The sequence below is a fragment of the Cynoglossus semilaevis genome, chromosome Z (genome assembly GCF_000523025.1).
Source record: "Cynoglossus semilaevis isolate Cse_v1.0 chromosome Z, Cse_v1.0, whole genome shotgun sequence".
In the NCBI taxonomy this organism is placed as follows: Eukaryota; Metazoa; Chordata; class Actinopteri; order Pleuronectiformes; family Cynoglossidae; genus Cynoglossus; species Cynoglossus semilaevis.
In genome coordinates, this window is record NC_024328.1 from 10,436,432 (window position 1) to 10,459,239 (window position 22,808).

Here is a 22,808-nt window from a genome sequence, read left to right on the forward strand (position 1 = left end):
CCCCCTTTCTTCCTCTCCCCCCCCCCCCCCTCTCCCCCTCCTCCTCATCCTTCTCATCCCTTCTCTTCTTGGTTCCTCACCTCTCCTCTGGATTCCTTTCCTTTATCCCTTCCCTCAAATTCCACTCTTCCACCAACTCCCCCTCCCCCTCTCCCTCCTCCCCCATCTTCTCTCCATGGTGTTGATGGGAGACTTCTCCCCCCTTCTCTCTTTATAAACAATTAGATAACTCTCCTATATTTGCTCCCATCCTCTACCCCCAACCACCCACACCATCCACAACCGTCTCTCATCAAATCAGGCTAGTTTCCATGGTAACAGTATGACAGAGAGAGAGAGAGAGAGAGAGAGAGAGAGAGAGAGAGAGAGAGATGCAATGAAGATTTTGTCAACCACGAAATAGTTGTAGTGGATGACATTCTTGTTGCACTTTTATTCCAAGTTCACATAAACCAACCCCACTGAGCCCCCCACACCTTGTTCAAGTCTAAGCATCCATAAGTAACTGTGTGTGTGTGTGTGTGTGTCACACAGGGTGACCGGAGGTGAACTGTTTGAGGACATCGTAGCCAGAGAGTATTACAGTGAGGCCGACGCCAGGTAGGAGTCAAACCCTCACCCTTGTCCTTTGGACGGTCTTGGTTTCCTCTGTGTTTTTTCTCTTGCCCCCCCTCCCCCCCCACTCCTTCCCTCCTCACCTCATCTCTGACCTTCTATCTATCTATCTATCTATCTATCTACACTATATTACCAAAAGTATTGGCTCACCGGGCTTGACTCCTACTATGAACTGAAGTGCCATCCCATTCCTAACCCAGAGTTCAATATGATGTCGGTCCACCTTTTGCAGCTATTACAGCTTCAACTCTTCTGGGAAGACTGTCCACAAGGTTGAGGAGAGCTCCTGAAAAACAATCCCACACCATAATTCGAGTCTGGGTTTGGAGGTTGCCAGGAGAACGGTACATTTCAGACTTCATTGTGCCGACTGTGAAATTTGATGGAGGAGGAATTATGGTGTGGGGTTGTTTTTCAGGAGCTGGGCTTGGCCCCTTAGTTCCAGTGAAAGGAACTTTGAATGCTTCAGGATACCAAAACATTTTGGACAATTCCATGCTCCCAACCTTGTGGGAACAGTTTGGAGCGGGCCCCTTCCTCTTCCAACATGACTGTGCACCAGTGCACAAAGCAAGGTCCATAAAGACATGGATGACAGAGTCTGGTGTGGATGAACTTGACTGGCCTGCACAGAGTCCTGACCTGAACCCGACCTGAACACCTTTGGATGAATTAGAGCGAGACTGACAGCCAGGCCTTCTCGACCAACATCAGTGTGTGACCTCACCAATGCGCTTTTGGAAGAATGGTCAAAAATTCCTATAAACACTCTCCTCAACCTTGTGGACAGTCTTCCTAGAAGAGTTGAAGCTGTAATAGCTGCAAAAGGTGGACCGACATCATACTGAACTGTGGGTTAGGAATGGGATGGCACTTCAGTTCATAGTATGAGTCAAGGCAGGTGAGCCAATACTTTTGGTAATATAGTGTATGTATATATATATATATTTAACTTTCTCATGTTCAGCGTCAGAATGTTTGGTTTGGCACGGCAGTCTACATGCAGTGAAAATAATATATACAAAATCACATAAAGAAAAAGCTTAGCTTGACTGAGTGACCTTTACTGCTTGGTATCTGGCAGCAGTGAAACCGATGGGTGGTGCAGAGTCAAAGCTGTCAGTCACAGTGAAAAGGTCAAATCCCATGGCTTTGACTGATTGGTACTCTCAACCGTAGAGAAAAAAAATGAGGATGAATGTTGTTGAAGAGTGCTCTCTCTGAGGTAATTCACCGGACAAATCTTACAAATGCAGTTTGAAGTGGAGTTTCAACTGAAGTGGTCGGAGATGACAGAGAAAAACACTCTCTGTGGTCGGATCAATGACTCAGATGCTGCTGTCATTAAGTTCAACAGCTAAGAGCAAAAAAACCCCAAAAAAACGACAGAACAAAACAATATATGTTATGTTCATATATACCATTTTTTCCCAAAGACTGGGTCGCAAGGGTTTTTTTTTGTGTCATCTCACATCATGTTTCCCAGGAGTTTAAGACTAATGTTAATGACTTGGGTCTCGAAGGTTTGTTACTTAGAATATGGGTCCCCAGAAAATAAGTGTGTTCTTCAGACCAACTTGAAAATATGTCCCTAATCATCTAATTTTGTTCCACACTCTGTTCCTGTTTCTTGTTCTCTCAGCCCCAATCTTTGAAGTTCTTACAAAATTCACATCTTATTTTCTAATTATTTTCTAATTTATCTTGTTTTTGTATTTCAAAATTAGCCTTCCACATTTGAATATCTCTGTGGGATTCTGTTTTATTTTTTCATTTTTGAGAAAACAGTTTTATGCACAAACAACCATCCCTGGAATATTAAAAAAAGGTTTTTGTGGAGCATTCCTTCCAAAATGTGGCAACACGACGGCTAAACAACAAACAGGCCTTCAAGGATAGTAATACACATGGTCTCAGGAACATCTTATAGCTCAGACACCATACAGTCTATATATTTCTGTCTCTGTCCGGTGACTGATAGTAGTACTCTTGTACTGTTTTGCCTCTTTCGCCCGTTTGTTTACTTCCTGTGGTGTGAAATACTTCCTTCTTTCTTCTCTTATACAGTATCTTTGATTGATTTCTCCAAGGCTTCTTTTTAACTTGCCTTTCCCCCCCCCCCCCCCCCAACCCCCTATCTCTGGTATCTCACCCGCACCAGCTGTGCTGACTCATCCTCATACACACACACACTCACACACAGTCTGGTTTTCATGAATTGTGAGGTATCCCTAATCTTACTCTTGACCCTAAGCCTAAACCAGTCCTATTTCTAATCCTAACTCCAAACATATTGTACTTTCTGACCTAGTGATGAGTCCCTGAAACATGTCCCCACGATGACAGCTATGTCTCCACCACAAACTAAACACACACAAATTGTCCCCACAGCAATAATGTTTCACTCTTAAAAAGGGTCCCCACAAATGTAGCCAAACTAGGAACACACTGTGCAATTCATACACACACAAACACAGACTCAGTCATCAAACAAAAAAAAAAAAGGAAAAAAAGCAGTGGTGTGAAGAAGTGTGGACAAACTTGAGTGAGAAGATAGTTGAAAATGACAGTTGTGATGTTGGTGTTCGTCCATTCAGTTCAATTAAAACTCCATAATTAGAGGGATTAGAGGAAGGACAAGCAGTAGTTTAACATTACTGCATTAACTGTACTGTACTGTACTGTACTGTACTGTACTGTACTGGTCTATACTGTACTATTCTACAAACTGCTCTCAACTTTCGCTACCGCTCTCTCTCGCGCGTGTGCCCCACGCACATATACACACAGCCGTTCACAGACAGACATACGATATGATACGATACGATACGATACGATATGACCTTTACTGCTTGATATCTGGCAGCAGTGAAACCGATGGGTGGTGCAGAGTCAAAGCTGTCAGTCACAGTGAAAAGGTCAAATCCCATGGCTTTGACTGATTGGTACTCTCAACCGTAGAGAAAAAAAATGAGGATGAATGTTGTTGAAGAGTGATGTCATTCACCGGACAAATCTTACAAATGCAGTTTCAAGTGGAGTTTCAACTGAAGTGGTCGGAGATGACAGAGAAAAACACTCTCTGTGGTCGGATCAATGACTCAGATGCTGCTGTCATTAAGTTAAGTTAACAGCTAAGAGCAAAAAAAACATCCCCACAGAACAAAACAGTATTTGTTTTACCATTTTTTCCCAAAGACTGGGTCGCAAGAGTTTTTTTTTTTGTGTCGTCTCACATCATGTTTCCCAGGAGTTTACGACTAAGGTTAATGACTCGGGTCGCAAAGGTTTGTGACTTAAAATATGGGTCCCCAGAAAACAAGTGTGTTCTTCAGACCAACTTTAACTATTGAAAATATGTCTCTAATTATCATAATCATGATCTAATTTTAATCCTGACTCTAAAGATCACTAAATCTTCTCTCTAAAAATACCCCTTTACTCGGTGTTGACCTGCAAAATGTCCCTACAAGGACAAATTTGTCCCCACAACAGTTGTATTTTTCCAACAAAAAAAAGTCCCCCTAAGGTGTGAGTCATCCAGGCCAGTCCCTCCCTCTCTCACCTCATCCTCAGAGACAGCAAGAAGTAGGACTTCAATTAGCCACAGTAATTAGTCTCTCTCTTGCTTAATTGATAATTATTTTTTTTATACATTTTTATTGTTATAAACATGACAGTTGTTATACGAGTGTCATGATTCGTATCTCAATCTTGTAAAACATCACCAAAAACACACACACAAAAAAGAAATCCCTGAAAACACACTTTCACCAAGTGACTTTACTTTATTAACACACTTTCCTCAACACAAACTAAACTAAACTATCTAAAACTAACTAAACTAAACTACTAACTAAATATAGTTAAATAAATAATTAATATTAATAAATAATTAAATTAATTTAATTTAAATTAATGAAATTAATTAATTAATGAAATTAATTAATAAATTAATAAATTAATAAATTAATAAATTAATAAATTTAATTAAATTTAATTAATTTAAATTAAATTAATAATATTAATAAATAATTAAATAATAACTAAAGTATCTCTGGTAGATGTTGATGTCAAGGTCAATGCTGAACCACAATTACTGAAGTAGAAATACTGAAAACTTAAAAAGCATTGGTAAAAAGCAGCGGAAAAAATAAAAAACCGGAGAAAAAAAACAAAACAATTCTCTCTGCTTTAATGGATTGTAAAAATAAAAAATGTGCTTACACAGCCGTTTTTTTGTTGGCTGCCATTTATAGCCGTTGCTACAAACATTTGAATTTTACAATCTGACTCAGCTGAGGATTCCACCGGGATGCATTCAAGGGATTTCTTTTTTTGGTTTGCGTTGTATTTTGGATCGCTGAAAGCTCGTGGATGTTGTTTAAGGTTCAGAGGAGGTGAGGGTGAGGGTAGACGTGAGGGTGAGGGTCTGTCCTGGTGTGACACAGAGACCTGCTCTGTTTGTCAGCATGGTTGAGGTGAGCTGCGGGAAATACATAGCACAGAGCAGTGCTGGGTGATGTCATAATTTTGGACAGTCAGACGTTCAGTCATCGCTCAGTGGAGGAGCGATGCGGGTCAGTGTGTATAACTGCAGTAAAACTCAGCTAACAGACGGGATTGTCAAACCAACCAAAGTCACCTGAATGCAACCAAAGTTTCATGCAGGGTTCTCACTTCATCCAACTCTGACAGTTCACTTCTTCTTTCTTTGTCAGGATTGTTGTGATTTTTTTTAAGGAAACAACTTTCTGTGTCCTGTCCTTTGATCTCATTGGCTGTTTGCAGTTGGGTTGGTGCATCAGTTCACACTCCCTGCTCGTGGTTAGGTTCTCAAAAAACTCAAAAAACCTAGAAAATTGTTCTCCTCTCTTCCCTCCTCCTTTCCTCTCCCCTCCTCTCCTTTCCTCTCTTCTTCTCTTCTCTGATCTCTTCTCCTCTTCTCTCCTCTCCTTTCTTCTCTCCTCCTCTCCATTCCTCTCTTCTTCTCTTCATCTCTTCTCTCCTCTCCTTTCCTCTTTTCTTCTCTTCTCTCCTCTTTCCTCCTCTCCTCTCTTCTTCCCTCCTCTCTTCTCCTACTATTTCCTCTCCTCCTTCTTCTCACCTCTCTTATCTTCTCCTCTCCTCTCCACCATCACCTCCTTAATCATCAATCTCCTCCTCCTCTTCCTCCTGTCTTTGGCATTTTTTTCCATGTCCATTTCTGTGTTTTTTTTTTTCTAACCAAACCTTCTCTCCATGTTCATCTTGTCCTTCACCTGTTTTTGACCCGGCTCGTCACACTGGTCACCTCACACCCTGTCTCTCTTTCTCCCCCTCCACTTGCCCTTCCCCTTATATACCCTGCGGTCTTCTTCCACAACCACCTCCCCCCCCCTCTGTTTTGTCTTCACAGTCACTGTATCCATCAGATTCTAGACAGTGTCCATCACATTCACCAACATGACATAGTGCACAGGGACCTGAAGGTTAGTATGTGTAGAGGAGCGTCTGCATCCCTCACGCCCCCCCTCCCCGCCGCATCCCCTCACATCACCGGGATTCCTTCTGCATGCTCCTTTCCATTCCTCCCTTTTTCTCGTCCTCCCTCCTCCGTCTGTTTGAGCCCTTTCTGTCGTTTGCTCTTCTTCTGTCTGTCTCGTCTCTCGACGCGCTCCTATATTTCCTGTATTTCTAATGTCAAACTGGATTGATTTTTTTTTTTTTTTTGAGACGTTAATTAGAGACTCCTAACCTGCCTCACCCGCTCTCCCTACTCTGTCTGTCTTCCTTTCTCGTTCTCTTCTCCATCATTATATACAAATATATTAGACTGGCAGATCACGAGGAACTAGCCTTGTATATGTATATATATTTACATCCGGTATAAGTATAAAATATATAGGAAATCTTCCACTGTATGTGGATGTGTCACTTTTATAAACACAATTTTCCAAGTAGTGGATTTTAATAAGAATATTTTTACTGTTATGAGTGATTATAAAATAATTTTAACATTTAGCATTTTGCAAATTTTGATACATTTAAAGCATTGTTTCCAAAAGACTGGGTCACGGCCCTTAAGTGGGGCACAAAATATTATCTTGTTTGGGAAGTTTAGGAAACACTGCATTAAATATTTGATCTTTCTATTTGCGCCAAAAAAAACCCCCCAAAAAAAACAAAACAAACTGAACAGTGTAAGTCACATAAATGGCGTCACTCAATGTATTTGTCGTAGACTGATAAGAGACTTGAGTCAAGTAAAAAAAAGAAAAATAATGCAGCACATACAGGGGGCGATGTCAACGAGAGTGACACACACACACGGAGGATTTTAACTTTGTGGGTTTCAAGGCTGAGCAGCCGATAAAAAGTAGCGCACGCACCAACATACACATACCGGACGCACAAATCTGCACATCCACACATTTTGTGAAAGGATGTGGTTGACGCCTGGACCGCAGGGTTCCAGACACATGATCACTCAACACCCTCGCAGTATCTGGATGGTATTTGTGACCTGGCTAGTATTTATTTATCAGGAGACCTTTAGAGAGAAGACACAGGGTCTGAGTTTAGAGCTCTGGACTTTACAGCAATCTCTCTCTCTCTCTCTCTCTCACCAAAACTGACCCTAGAAAAAGAGATTTTTTTTTAAGCTCTGTTTTTATTCCGACCTCATTTTCATGATACCGTCCTCAATTTTTACGTTGATGCCGTTTATTCCTGTGGAACAGCTCCCAGGTTTACTACCAACAAGTTGTCAAGTTGTACTGACGTTTATTCAGGTGTTTGAACCTTTTAACAGTTTTGGAATCAGAGCAAACATTGGATTGAACTTTTGCTTCAAAACTATAAGCAGTAGACATCCCCCAGAATTCTGTAAAGAAGTACTATAGGATAGTATAGTATACTGTAGTATAGTATAGTATAGTTTAGTAATTTGTTTTTTTGATGGAAAATCACTTGCATTAAACGTTATATGTTTGATATGAGCGATTTGTACAAAAACAAATATCCTGACGCTACATATTAATTGTGAACCTTTATTTTTTTTTTTTTTTTCAAATTTCAAGGAAAATGTCTGTTTGAACAAATGTAAATTTTAAATCTTGAAAATTAAATGACGAACCCAGAAGAAATGTAGAGGTTTTTCTCTTTTTGTTGCCACTAAAATAAAGATGACCATGATCAGTAAACGTTCACAAGACGTCTGTGTTCCTGGAAGTGGTTGCTAAGGCAGCAAAAACTCACCGTCTAAAAGCATTGAAAAAAAAAAAAAATCACTCAAACACCGACTCTGTGTTAATGTTTGTGGCTCGAAGGCTGAAATCTAAGGTTTGATGTTAGTGAAAAATTGTTCAGTTCTGGAGATTTTTGTTTTTTAGTAATACTTCACATTTTACAAAAATTAAATTAAATGACCTGCTGCAATCAATCCACAATTAATGTCACACCCCCCACTTTGGAAACCTTTACCCTAAGAAAACATGATTCTCTGCATTGAACTCTTCCTTGAAACGACTCAGTGATTCACATCGGACACATGAGATCGTGGAGCTACACCCAGGGGAGTTTTGGTACTTGCTCAATGACTGGGATTCTAACCGTAAACACTTCAGCTACGCTCATTGAAAAACGATCAGATACGGTTATGATCCGAAGCTTCTTATAAGTTCTTGTCAATTCTTGTGGTTCGCCAGGTTGACCATCCCAGTCGTGAGTGGAGACGTCACTCCTTATTCGGAAAATTATAACAGCTCTATTTTAACTCTCCCTGATGTCTTATGGTCCACTGTGGCTCAAATGGCTGAGTGAGACACAATAAAAAAAAAAATCTCCTTCTCCTACCTCCTCCTCCTCCTCACTCCTTTACCGCCCAACACCTCTGGCCTGTGCACGACAGTTGTTACCGCTGCTCAGACTAACATGCGCCTCCCTCCCTCGCTCCCCTCCTCCCCCTCTCCTTGGTGTTTGCATGCAGTCATTGCATCCAGCAGATCCTGGAGGCGGTGCTTCACTGCCACCAGATGGGCGTGGTGCACCGGGACCTGAAGGTAAGTGATGGTGGAACCACCGTGCTGCCCGGCTCCAAAGAGTGCTCGCACATGTTTTATGTCGAGTGTGTATTCTTTGTTTGACATGTCCACTGGAACCTGTAACGTTGACTGTCAGAGTTCAAGGTTCAAGGAGAGATGGGTGTATACCATATATACATATATAACTACGGTATATATGTATATATGGTATACACCCATCTCTCCTTGAACCTTGAACTCTGACAGTCAACGTTACAGGTTCCAGTGGACATGTCAAACAAAGAATACACACTCGACATAAAACATGTGCGAGCACTCTTTGGAGCCGGGCAGCACGGTGGTTCCACCATCACTTACCTTCAGGTCCCGGTGCACCACGCCCATCTGGTGGCAGTGAAGCACCGCCTCCAGGATCTGCTGGATGCAATGACTGCATGCAAACACCAAGGAGAGGGGGAGGAGGGGAGCGAGGTATGTATATATATATATATATATGTATATATATATATGTATATATATATATATATATATATATATGTATATATATATATATTCCTACTCAATAATATGCTATCAAAGCCCAATTAAGATTACAAAATTATTTATTTTTTGGCTGGAATCAATTTTGACTGGACTCAAACTTGACCAGTTTCATCAACTAAAAGTCTCATTCACTGTCACTGGTGTCTGGAGCAGCTCTGCTTGCTCCGCAGCGTCGGCCTCGTGAGACTCCAACATGCCTCCTCTGACCTTCTCCCTTGCTCCGTGCTCTGCTGTGCCACCAGTTCTGTGCAGTCGCCTTCTTTTCCTGTTGTGTAAACACCACTTCAACCAGTCTGGCGTGGTTTCAGGAATGCAGCGCCGGTCATGCTGACTGACCCACGCTGCAGCTCTGTAACGGTATTAAAATAAGATTCAGTCATTGCACACTGCTGTTGGTCTACAGAGACCTGGGTAAGGAGCCCCGGGAGGGCATTTAACCTGCCCTCGGGTTCATTCAGTGGTTGGAGAGAGAGAGAGAGGAGTAAACGAGTGCATTGATTAACAGAGAGTCTGTGTAGTCCTCGGTGCATTTACAGGTCAGTTATTGACGATCGATGCCTCTGTCCTGACAGCTCATTTGTTGCTAACATCCTTTAATTAACCCCTGCTGCTGCGGTTGGCTCTGGTTCGGCCTCACGATCCTGCAGCAGTGGGGAAATCTGACGTCGGACACTGAACGTCAATTGCTATTTTCGAACTGGCTTTTTCATATTTTGGACTTCGCCAGTCCTTCGTCAGAGAGTTCAGATTACATCAGGATGCTCAGAAGTATTTGCTGTTGTTGTGGCAACATGGTTACAGACTCAGAAGTCAGTACCAGTTTCCTCTGTTTTGTCTTTTCTTGTTTTGTCTCGTGTCATGTACAGTGTTTCTTTTTCTTTTCTAAGTGCATGCAGCTGTGTTGCGTCCTCACTGGTGCACAAGTTCCGCACAAATGTCAGTCCCAGCATTCCAGCAGAGGCGTGTTGTGTTGATCACGACTGTTGTGGCCATTTCTTAATTTAGCTGACTCCGCTATCGCATTTCACTCCCAAGTATCTTGGAGCATTTCATGCGATAGGTCACAGTGTGATGACTGAGGACACTGTGGATGACGGACAAGAGCCCGGAAATTAGGAACTAGGTTATGGCAAAAGCAATGACAACACAGTCATTACCGCTGCGGCCTGCAGGGTGCACTGGAGATCATTTATTCTGCAGTTTTGCAGTTAAATATAAGTTCCTGTCATAGAAAAACATCATATATCTGAGTAATATTAGCATATATTCCTTACAGAAGCAGTTGTCTAGACCAGGCATGGCAAACTTAGGCCTTGGGGCTGGATGCGGCCATATTTTCCATAATATATAATTTATTTATATTATCAATATACTTCTGCCTTTTCCCTGCAATACCCATATTTCCCCAATAGATGGCGTTTAGCCTTTATGCATGACTTTCACATGTCATTTATTTTAATTCACACGAATGCTCCATCTATCTGCTCCTGACCCGGCCCCCCTGTGCAATTTTAGGACAATTGTGGTCCTTGATTCAAAAAGTCTGCCGCCTGTTTTAGACACTAGGGGTGTATAATACGTATCTAACGGTAGCTATACATCCATAGGAGGCTAATTAGCATGGCTGCCAGGAACCAGTGGTAGAGCTGGGAGTATGTAAGATAAGTCTCTCTCTCTAACAGCTAGCTTTAAACGCACATTTTCATATTCTGCTCTTGACAAATTAGCAGACGAGGGAGCGAAGGCAGTGGATAAAAGACGCGGTGCCGTCGCAGAGCTGTGACAGAAAACACAGAGTCTGCACAAACACACTCTCACTCAGTTTGTACCAATTTTGCTGATGCCTTTCAAACAGAATGAGCAAAAAGGAAAATGGACGAGTGTCGACAAAGAAGTCAAACTTCGGTCGTTCGTACATTAGTGTTAGGGAAGCTGAACATATGACATCACGACGGTCCATAATTCATTTAAATCCTGACACGGTTCATGTCATGTTTGCCACAGACAGTACATTGACATGAATAATGCTGTACGTAGCTGACATGCCATCACCAAACTGAAGCCGACTTCAGAAGAGATAAGTGATGAGTTTAGCACTTAAACCTTGGATGTTTTTTTTTTTAGGGAACATTAACGGTTAGCGTGTCAAAATCTGATGGTGGTAAAATGACGGGAATAATTGAGTAGCGCTTCTAAATGTACATGCTAAATATAAGTAGCCGAAAACAGGGTTATTTTTTTTCTTGAGTACCAGTAAAAGGAACAAAAAGTTTGAAAAAGATTGTTAGCATTAGGAGCTGTTTTCTGGAACTATCATTCAAAAGCCTTTAGCTTGTTGTAGCTACAGTAAGAGGTGGTTGTGTTTTGTAATATGTCGTAAATGTAGCGCTGCGGTGTAACAGTCTCTGTCAGATTAGAGCCAACAACCCTAACTACATGTGGGTTACCTTGTCAGCCTCTCTGACAGACCTGCTTCCCAACTGTCTTGGTTCTAGCATTTACAGGGGCCGCAGGGACTGGTGGGTTCAAAAATAGTCCGTCTATTTTTAATATTTTGTTGAAGCTGGTTTAAGAGTTAATCATACAGCCGTAGTGTGGAGAGATGAAGGGAGACAAAATGAGAAAGCAGGGACCGGTGGGGATAGCTAACCATTATTAGATTCCTCCACTGACAGAGAATAATGAGGTTGAATGTGTTTTCTGGGCCACTGATGTGGGAGCCAGGAGTCCACAGCAGATCACATGAGGTGAAGGCTAAAAAAAAAAAAAATGGTGCAGACTGAAAGGCTTCATCACGCTGCTGAAATGCTCACTGTTTACCTGTGTGTGTCTACGTGTTAAGTAGGAGGTGTCATGACCCTGATGTGCATGTTACTGTGTTATTGAGTCTGTTTTAGTATCCTGTCTGTCCATTAAAAAAAAAAGAATCATCTAATTTCTCTTCTTTTTTTACTCATTTTCAGCCAGAGAATCTGCTGTTGGCAAGCAAATGTAAGAACGCAGCTGTGAAGCTGGCTGACTTCGGCCTGGCCATCGAGGTGCAGGGTGACCAGCAGGCCTGGTTTGGTGGGTGAAAAAAAAATCTGAATCTTTTTAAAGCTGTAAAACAGTGGTTCTCAAACTGTGGTACGCGTACCATTAGTGTCACACAAGCACTCTCTAGTGGTATGTGGGAAAAATTCATATTTCCACATTTACATTTTCAATTGAATAATTCTGAAACATACCATGTACTAACTAATACAACATTTAAACATAAACATCTTTCTAAACATTTCTAAACATCTCTCCTGTGGTGGAAGCTAACAGTGAAGGCCTATGCTGCTATATTCTAATGTTGGTCATCATGGTGGTACTCAGAGAGATCAAGGTTTTCTCAGGTGGTACAGAGTAGAAAAAGTTGAAGAACCACTTCTGTAAAAAATTACCTTTTTTTTCTCTTTTTGTTTGTAAGAAAACATGTTTTTGTTTATTACCAAGGATGGTAAAGATGACTGTAAAGTTATCGTTTAAATCACAACATCATACTGTATGTATATAAATATATCTATCCTATACTATATATATATATATATATATATATATATATCCTGATAAATATATGCCTATTTCACCTGTATCCCCACTACAAATAAGTCAGTGTATCAAGCAGCTATACTGTATATTCTACTGCAGTACACTTGTTGACTGGTACTGTGTGTTTTGGCTGCAGGTTTTGCTGGTACTCCGGGGTACCTGTCGCCTGAGGTACTGAGGAAGGAGGCATATGGTAAACCAGTGGACATCTGGGCCTGTGGTGAGTTTCACGCACGAACACACAACGCTGCAATAACACACTGTATATTGGTGTGTGCCTTGACCTGCATGTGTGTGTGTGTGTGTGTGTCTCTGTGTGTGTGTCTCAGGGGTGATCCTTTACATCCTGCTGGTGGGTTACCCTCCTTTCTGGGACGAGGACCAGCACAAGCTGTACCAGCAGATCAAGGCTGGTGCTTATGATGTGAGTCTTCCCCGCTTTACTGGACTCTTCTCCTCCCCTCTCCTCTTCTCTCCTTTTCTCTCTTCTCCTCTCCTTCCCACGTATTTCTTTTTTTCCTCTCCTGTCATGTCTTCTTCTCTCATTTCACATTTTCCCTCTCCTCTCTCCTCTCCTCTCCTCTTTTATCCTCTTCTCTCCTCTCATCTCTCTATTCCTCTCTTCACCTCTCTTTCTCTCTTTTCTACTTTCCTCTCATTTTCTCTCCTCTCCTCTCATCTCCTATTCTTTCCTTTCCTCTCTATTCTTCTTTTTTCTCCTCTCTTTTCTCCTCTTTTTCTCTCTTCTCACCTTTCCCGTCTCCTCTCCTCTCCTCTCCTCTCCTCTCTTCTTTTATCTCCTCTCCTCTTCTCTCTTTTTCTCTCCTCTCCTCTCCTGTCCTCTCCTCTCGTCTCTCTTTTCACTCCTCTCCTCTCCTGTTCTCTCCTCATTTTCTCTCTTCTCTCCTCTCCTTTCCTCCCTCCTCTCCTCTCCTTTCTGCTCTACTCTCCTCTCTTCTCATCTCTTTTTCTCTCCTCTCCTCTCCTTTCCTCTCCTCTCGTCTCTCTTTTCACTCCTCTCCTCTCCTGTTCTCTCCTCATTTTCTCTCTTCTCTCCTCTCCTTTCCTCTCTCCTCTCCTCTCCTTTCTGCTCTACTCTCTTCTCTTCTCATCTCCTCTTCTCTCCTGTCCTCTTTTATCCTCCTCTCCTCTCCACTCCACTCCTGTTCTCTCCTATTTTTCTCTCTTCTCTCTTTCTTTTTTCTCTCCTCACCTCTCCTGTTCTCTCCTCTTTTTCTTTCTTCTCTCCTCTCCTTTCCTCTCCTTTCCTCTCTCTTCTCCTCTCCTCTCCTTTCTGCTCTACTCTCTTCTCTTCTCATCTCTTTTTCTCTCCTCTCCTCTCCTCTTCTCTCCTCTCCTCTCATCTCCTCTTCTCTCCTCTCCTCTCATCTCCTCTTCTCTCCTCTCCTCTCATCTCCTCTTCTCTCCTCTCCTCTCCTCTCCTCTCTCTTTTTCTCTCCTCTCCTCTCCTCTTCTCTCCTCTCCTCTCATCTCCTCTTCTCTCCTCTCCTCTCATCTCCTCTTCTCTCCTCTCCTCTCATCTCCTCTTCTCTCCTGTCCTTTTTTCTCTCCTCTCACCTCTTCTCTCCTCTTTTTCTCCCTTCTCTCCTCTCCTCTCCTCCTTTTTCTCTTCTCTCCTCTCCTCTCTTTCTCTTTTCTCTCTTCTTTCCTCTCTACTCTTTGTCTCCTCTCCTCCCCTCTCCTCTCCTCTCCTCTCCTCTCCTCTCCACTGCACTCCTGTTCTCTCCTATTTTTCTCTCTTCTCTCTTTCTTTTTTCTCTCCTCACCTCTCCTGTTCTCTCCTCTTTTTCTTTCTTCTCTCCTTTCCTCTCTACTCTCCTCTCGTCTCTTTTTTCTCCTCTTCTCTCCTGTCCTCTTTTATCTTCTCCTCTCCTCTCCTTTCCTCTCCTCTCCTGTTCTCTCCTCTTTTTCTTTCTTCTCACCTTTCCCCTCTCCTCTCCTCTCCTCTCCTTTCTTCTCTTCTCATCCCTTTCTCTCTTCTCTCCTTTCCTCTGTGGTCTCCTCTCCTCTTTTCTTTTTTCTCCTCTTTTCTCTTGTCCTCTTTTATCCTCTCCTCTCATCTCCTCTTCTCTCCTGTCCTCTTTTATCTTCTCCTCTCCTCTCCAGTCCTCTCCTTTCCTCTGCTCTTCTCTCTTTTTCTCTCCTCTCCTCACTCTCTTTTGACTCCTCTCCCGTTCTCTCCTCTCCTTTCCTCCCCTTTCCTCTCTACTCCCCTCTGTTCTTCTCTTTTTCTCTCCTCTCCTCACTCTCTTTTGACTCCTCTCCTGTTCTCTCCTCTCCTTTCCTCCCATTTCCTCTCTACTCCCCTCTCTTCTTCGCCTTTTCTCTCCTCTCCTCTCCTCTCCTCTCCACTCCTCTCCTCTCCACTCCACTGCACTCCTGTTCTCTCCTATTTTTCTCTCTTCTCTCTTTCTTTTTTCTCTCCTCACCTCTCCTGTTCTCTCCTCTTTTTCTTTCTTCTCTCCTTTCCTCTCTACTCTCCTCTCGTCTCTTTTTTCTCCTCTTCTCTCCTGTCCTCTTTTATCTTCTCCTCTCCTCTCCAGTCCTCTCCTTCCCTCTCCTCTCCTCTCCAGTCCTCTCCTTTCCTCTCCTCTCCTGTTCTCTCCTATTTTTCTCTCTTTCTTTTTTCTCTCCTCACCTCTCCTGTTCTCTCCTCTTTTTCTCCTGTTCTCTCCTGTCCTCTTTTATCCTCTTCTCTCTTCTTTGTCTCTCTTCTCTCCTTTCCTCTGTGGTCTCCTCTCCTCTTGTCTTTTTTCTCCTCTTTTCTCTTGTCCTCTTTTATCCTCTCCTCTTCTCTCCTCTCCTCTCATCTCCTCTTCTCTCCTGTCCTCTTTTATCCTCTTCTCTCCTCTTTGTCTCTCTTCTCCTTTCCTCTGTGGTCTCCTCTCCTCTTGTCTTTTTTCTCCTCTTTTCTCTTGTCCTCTTTTATCCTCTCCTCTCATCTCCTCTTCTCTCCTCTCCTCTCATCTCCTCTACTCTCCTGTCCTTTTTTCTCTCCTCTCACCTCTTCTCTCCTCTTTTTCTCCCTTCTCTCCTCTCCTCTCCTCCTTTTTCTCTTCTCTCCTCTCCTCTCTTTCTCTTTTCTCTCTTCTTTCCTCTCTACTCTCCTCTCCTCCACTCTCTGTTTCTCTCCTCCCATCTCCTCTTTTATCATCTTCTCTCCTCTCATCTCTCTATTCCTCTCTTCACCTCTCTTTCTCTCTTTTCTACTTTCCTCTCATTTTCTCTCCTCTTCTCTCATCTCCTATTCTTTCCTTTCCTCTCCTCTCTTCTTCTTTTTCTCCTCTCTTCTCTCCTCTTTTTCTCTCTTCTCTCCTTTCCTCTCCTCTTCTCTCCTTTCCTCTCCTTTGTTCCTTTTTCTCGCCTCTCTTCTCCTCTCTTCTTCTCTCCTCTTTTTCTTTCTTCTCTCCTCTCCTTTCCTCTCCTTTCCTCTCTCTTCTCCTCTCCTCTCCTTTCTGCTCTACTCTCCTCTCTTCTCATCTCTTTTTCTCTCATCTCCTCTCTCTTTTTCTCTCCTCTCCTCACTCTCTTTTGACTCCTCTCCTGTTCTCTCCTCTCCTTTCCTCCCATTTCCTCTCTACTCCCCTCTGTTCTTCTCTTTTTCTCTCCTCTCCTCTCCTCTCCTCTTCTCTCCTCTCCTCTCCTCTCCTCTCCTCCGCTCTTCTCTCTTTTTCTCTCCTCTCCTCTCCTTTCCTCTCCTCTCTCTTTTCACTCCTCTCCTGTTCTCTCCTCATTTTCTCTCTTCTCTCCTCTCCTTTCCTCTCTCCTCTCCTCTCCTTTCTGCTCTACTCTCCTCTCTTCTCATCTCCTTTTCTCTCCTCTCCTCACCTCTCCTCTGCTCTTCTCTCCTCTCCTCTCCTCACATCACTCTCTTTTGACTCCTCTCTTTTCCTCTCCTTTCCTCTGCTTTCCTCTTTACTCTCATCTCCTCTTGTCTCTCCTCTCCTCTCCTCTTCTCTCTTCTTTCCACCTCTCCTCTTTTCTCCTTTCTCCACTCCCTCCTCTGTCAACATAGAGTCACTTTCAAACATTCAGCCAGGGTTATATTACAGATAGAGTTTCACCTTCAATCACATTCCACTCCGTGCTGAGCAGATTCCCTGGCACTGAGTCCAGGATTTTCAGCTTAAAGAGGAAAAGGATTTGGTGTATTTTTTTTTCTTCTGACAACTGGCTGTGAACAATCTTCACACTCACTGCCTACGTTTCTACAGCTCTACGTTAATCCTAGATGAAGCAGAGCATGATAAAGGTTAAACCCAGATCAAGAACATTTAGGAACACACATTATATGGCAGTGTTTGCCAACCTTTTCTGAGCCAGGGCACATATATTATCATCAGGAAAAACCCTCATGGCACATCACCAAACAAAAATCTCACAAAAAGTATATGTAATTAAATATAATAATCTTCTAGTTTAAATGATCTCATAATTGACTAAAACCTCGGCCGATTTAGTTGAAGACAACGCTGATATACTGGCAGGAATTGAAGAAAAACACCCACAAAGATCTTCTTTAATAGCTCTGATTTTTATTTTTCATAGCTATCTGCTGCCACCTAGCAGAGGAGTATTTAATTGTTCTGCCTTTCATGCTTTGACGAGCAAAGAGCAAAAATTACATGCAATAAATAAATAATAGTTTTTCAGCCCAATTAAGTGAAATTGGATAATTCTCCACAGCACACCTAATGATCTCTCACGGCACAGTGGTTGGGAATCACTGCTATACTGTTTGGGAGACGTTCAAGAAATGGACAAAGACACAATATCTGAGGACTAAATGTTGTACTTGTCTTTAGTCAAAAACCAACCTGTGTTTGTTGCTCCAGTTCCCTTCTCCAGAGTGGGACACCGTTACCCCGGAGGCCAAGAACCTCATCAATCAGATGCTCACCATCAACCCGGCCAAGAGGGTCACTGCTCAGGAGGCGCTCAAACACCCATGGGTCTGCGTAAGTGCCCCCAGCTCTTTACGCTGCTCCACAGGCGGGACAGTCTGCGGGGTGTGTTGTTTTATCACATCAAATGAATGACAACTTTTAATTTTTTGTTCAGCAACGATCCACAGTGGCGTCCATGATGCACAGACAGGAGACCGTGGAGTGCCTGAAGAAATTCAACGCCAGGAGGAAACTCAAGGTCAGTTTGACTCAATACATTTCACTATTTTGGATTTCTTCTTCTGCTCTAAAACTGACAGGACAATTGTAAGTCAGAACAAAAAAAAAAAGTTTAGTGTTTAACACTGATGACATTCACCGAAAAATATTTGAAAAAAACAACTCTACAAACTATTGTACACTTGCTTTTCTGAAAGGCAGGGTTCACACGATGAAGTGAATATGGGTCAAAAAAAAAAGTTTTTGTGCTGAAAATGAAAGCTTTATTAGAGTAGATTTGTTTGAAGACGGTAGAAAAAGAAGGAGGAAGATGAAGAAGACATCCTTCTCTGCGGTTACGCTTCAGTGACATCAGCTCATTATGACATCATCAACCACGATGGTCTGTTTGAAGCTCATAAACAAACGTTTGATGCCGACGACGCTGCAGATTCTTTAGGGTTTTTTTTTGTTTTTAGGTAGTTTAGGTTAGTTAGTGTTGATTAAACAAATACAGGATACTACAGTTAAAATCTACAGCCACCAAATATAAATTTGCGACATAAAGAGAAAAGAAAAATCACTTGGTTTCTTCCTGTATCCGGTGGAAATGGGGGAGAAGGGTGGGGGCACCACAGCCCAGTGATCTAGCCGAGATTTGACCTTGGATGTTGTTCCTGACACAGCCTAGTCTGGGATCAGGTGACTATGCACTGTAAAACTTGAGTAAAAAGAAAAGAAAAAGTAACTTAAAAATGTCTACTAAGCATAAAAAAAAAATATTCTAGTTCAGTTTTTGCAGGATAACATAAACAGAGGGTGAACAGAAAACTTTACTGCTGAGATTTTTTACTAATTACCAAACAAAGTTGAGAGGACTCACAGGGGAGGGTGGTGTTCTTTGCTGACACTTGTGTTTTTTTAAAAATTCCCAAATTGTCTTAATATATAAATCAGGAAAAATACATCCATAAATATTTGTTGTTGTTTTTTTTATCTTAAACAGTGCAGTTTTAGTGCTGACAGAATAAAAACATTTGAATAGTTTATAAACCCAAATAAGTGAGCAGTTTCTCTTGTTTCTTTCTCCCTAGGGGGCGATACTTACTACCATGCTGGTGTCACGGAACTTCTCTGGTAAGTACTGCCTCTGGTACTGTTAATGGACCAGTCCTGTCTGTGGAACAGTAACGATGTTTATGCAGACGATTTTAAATGTTAAATGTAAAAGTTTATTTTCTGCATGACGATTATAAATTATCAATAGTTCTGAGTTTATAAGTGATTAGTAACATAGTTAATAATCACTTCTTCATCTCATTAAGATGTCGTTCATAGGTAAATTATTTATTTTCATTTAAGTCTGAGGAACTTGGCACCAGGTTGGATTCTAATTAATTTTGTTAGATTTTTCTTATAGCATTTATAGACTAAAAGTGACGCAGTAAACGTGTCTGGACTGCACATAAAAAAGGTAATTAAGTTAATAAAAATAGAATAGAATAAAATAAAAATAGAATTATAAAGTAAAAACTTGAATTTAAGTGATTAACTTAAACCTTTAGTAATCAGGAGAAAGGACAATAAAAGTGTTAAACAAATTAACCAATCATCTCTTATTAATTAGGATCAATCGATGAAGAAATTGACACATTTTTTTCTCAAAAAGATTTTCAATATTTTTTTCATTGTTCGATTCCGAGATTCTGACCAGTATCAGAGCGATACAGATCCTAAGTATCGGATCGAGCCGTCCCAGTCATTCCATTTATTTATTATTAATATCCAGACAAATATTTAATTAATTTGATCACTAATATTAGTCATCCTTTTGTGTTAGCAATGACAGCGAGTGAATACTGCCAGTAAATACCTGACGATACCAGAGAAGCTGTTTCTTTATATGTAAACCATGAAAACTATCCTATATATGAGTAACACGCAGTATGATGTGTTACTTTGAGTACTGCACGAACAAATAGTTTTAAGTTAAGGCGACTTCAGTGTTTCCTTTATTTTTCTTTAACTAAAAAGCGACGTCTGCAGCACTGTGTTAAATGTCAAATGTTTCTAGTTCAAACAGAAATATGACTAAACGCTGAAATTTGCTAAAAGTTCTAAAAGTATTTATTTAGAAACACTGAATGTCATCGGAGTTCTCTGGGGTTTGTGTGTCTGTGTGTGTGCTGATGTGTCTGCTCATCCGTGTACTTCTGTAGCAGATACTTTCTTAGTATCTGCTGGAATAAGAAAACACAGATGAGGTTGTACTTTTTGTGTGTGTGTGTAAATGAGTGGCTCAGAGGTTTTTTCAAGTACTTTTCTGTTGCTGTTGCTTTAAAGACGGGGCATAGGAGACAAATTATTATTAATTTATAATAATAATAATAATTAAAATAAATTGTTGTTGTTGTTGTTATTAATATGTTTTGCTGCTTTGACATTTCACAGTGTGGTGAGAAAATGCACAAACAGAACACACACTGATTCAGGTGTTGAACTCCAATGATTTAAATGTGACCAACATTTAACATATTAAAATGACCTGACCTGCTGAGGCAATACCTCAGCACACCCCAAGGGGGCAAACCATTGGGCCTAATGCAGTGGTTCTCAGTTATTTTCTGTCATGCCCCCCCTTGGGGACAAAAATGTTTTCACGCCTTCATTTTGGTTACGGGGCTGTCAGGGCTGCCCCGGCATTATCCTTTTCAATGTAGAGTCTGATGCCAACAACGTAAACGAACCATGACCAGTTTATGAAATGAGCACTAAACAGGTCTGTCACGCCATTCCCAAAACAAAACCGACTTCAACACAGGTGAATGGGTCCATATCTGTCTACTTATGGTTGTGTATGTAAATCCTAGCTGTGCCTCGGTCTGGATCACTGAAGTTAGCTTCACGTGTCAATACATCGTCCAACACTTTTTCTTGGTACTGGTTTGTTTCACATTATGCTGTGGTTCACTTTAGTATGAAGGTTTGACAGAGAATTTCTTACTCCTGCTTTAACGCCCACTCCTACCCTCCCCCCTGCTCCCCCGATCTTTTCAACCCTTTTTACCCCTGACATTTATGTCTCGCTTTCTTCCTCCTACGACCCCCCCCGCCCCCCCGCTGTGCCTCTGACTCACCCTCCTTCCTTTAACTTAACTTTCTAAATGTCACTACACCCCTTGTATCCTTTAGAATCTCTTTCTCGTCCCCCCTCCCCCTCCCTCCGTCTCACCTGTAACTCTGTTTTGTCTTGTGTGACTGTTTATCGGACTCTCTAACAGTGGGTAGCAGGCAGACCACTGCTCCGGCTCTGCCCCTGCGGCGGCAGCGGGGGGGGCTGCAGCCGCCGACACCACCGCAGGGCTGGTGGAACAAGGTAGCACGGTGGCTCACCCAGGGCATGCCACCCCTCTTCCTGCCACCCTCGTACTCTTTTCTGTTCTGTCTCCTCTGTCAGTTTTCCCTCCTTCCTTTCCTCAGCATGTGAACTCAAGAGCATGGCGGCTGACCTCATTGAATCGACTCCACCCACCATTTTATTCATCAGTATTTATATTACCCATTTCACCTCACCCCTCCATTTCCCCACTGTTTCTTCTCACTGTGGTGCATCATTTATACATGTCTTATCACTGTTGTGTCTTTGGGTTTATCTTCACCAACACCTCAGATTTCAACCATGTCACGTCATCTTTGCCCTCTCTCTCTCTCTCTCTCTCTCTCTCTCTCTCTCTCTCGCACTATATCTTCTGTCTGGAAATGCCTAAAAAAAAAGTTCAAACTCACTTTTAAGGATTAGAATTGCGCAGGAGCTGTCATTGAATGCTGCATGAGGCACTGGACTGGTGCATGTGCTGCGGTGGTAAAGCATGGTGAACACTGTGGAAGATGTAAGACTGGGCTGGACGCTCATTAAGCTTCAAGGTCTTAACCTTTCATTTATTATATGTATCATTTTTAAAGCTGTAAAGATCAGTTTGTTTAAATAACAGTATTTAAAATGGTTCAGATAAAATGACATTTAGAAAATGTACATAATTGAAAATACTCCATATAACTATTGTAACATGTAAATTTAATGCAATTTTTTTTTTTCTGGGGACCCACATTTTAAAAGTCACAAACCTTTGCGACCCAAATCAACAGACATTATTTCTGGGAAACATGATGCGAGACGACCCAAAAAAAAAATCACTTGCGACCCACCTGATGATCACGACCCAGTCTTGGGGAAACAATGATTTAATGCATTTTAATATTACAGCTTTAGCAAAAGAAAATATGTAAACAGTAGATTTAAGGCCAGACTTAAATAAAATACTTCAACAAAACAATCAGGTTTTTACAGAAAACGCGTGAACAGTTGGCACTTTTCATTGTTTGTAGTCAATTTTAATGGTCTGTTTCTAGAGGCAGGCCTGTGACTCAGTGGTAAAATACTTTGGCTTGTTATCCAGGGTTGCCGGATTGAATTCCAGCCTAAACACTAATGTGGTGACTGGAGGAAGCACCGAAACCATCCTGGCTGTGTTTTTAGTGTTAATCACTGGGTTTGTTTATAGGGTTCAACAGAGAGAGGACTAAAAACAAAACACTAAGCATGGGTAAATAACTACACACAACCTGTTTAAGGAAGTTTTACCTTTAACCTGAGAGACTTCCAGTTCATCACCAGTACTTCAAAGTCAAAAATAAAAAAATGAAAAAATAAAATATTATTATTAAATATATATGATAATGAGGATGATAATAATAATAATTCAATAACAACAACAATAATGATGATAATAATAACAACAACAATAATAATAATGATAATAAATAGCATGTTAACTGGACTTTTTTTCTGTCAGTCAACACTAAAGAAGTCTCTTAAGTAAGATTCAAATATGTCTTCAATTACTCACATAAAAAAACATAT

General features: G+C 41.6%; 1 protein-coding gene across 1 annotated transcript in view; it reads left to right on the forward strand.

Annotated features, from left to right (window-relative positions):
- LOC103397867 (calcium/calmodulin-dependent protein kinase type II delta chain) overlaps positions 1–22,808 on the forward strand; it is a 60,518-nt gene that overhangs the window by 12,704 nt on the left and 25,006 nt on the right. The window contains 10 exon segments of the mRNA XM_025052955.1: positions 535–600; positions 8,588–8,660; positions 12,149–12,251; positions 12,898–12,981; positions 13,091–13,185; positions 17,618–17,740; positions 17,844–17,927; positions 18,982–19,024; positions 21,169–21,194; positions 21,197–21,263. Coding sequence (XP_024908723.1) covers positions 535–600; positions 8,588–8,660; positions 12,149–12,251; positions 12,898–12,981; positions 13,091–13,185; positions 17,618–17,740; positions 17,844–17,927; positions 18,982–19,024; positions 21,169–21,194; positions 21,197–21,263 — 764 coding nt within the window.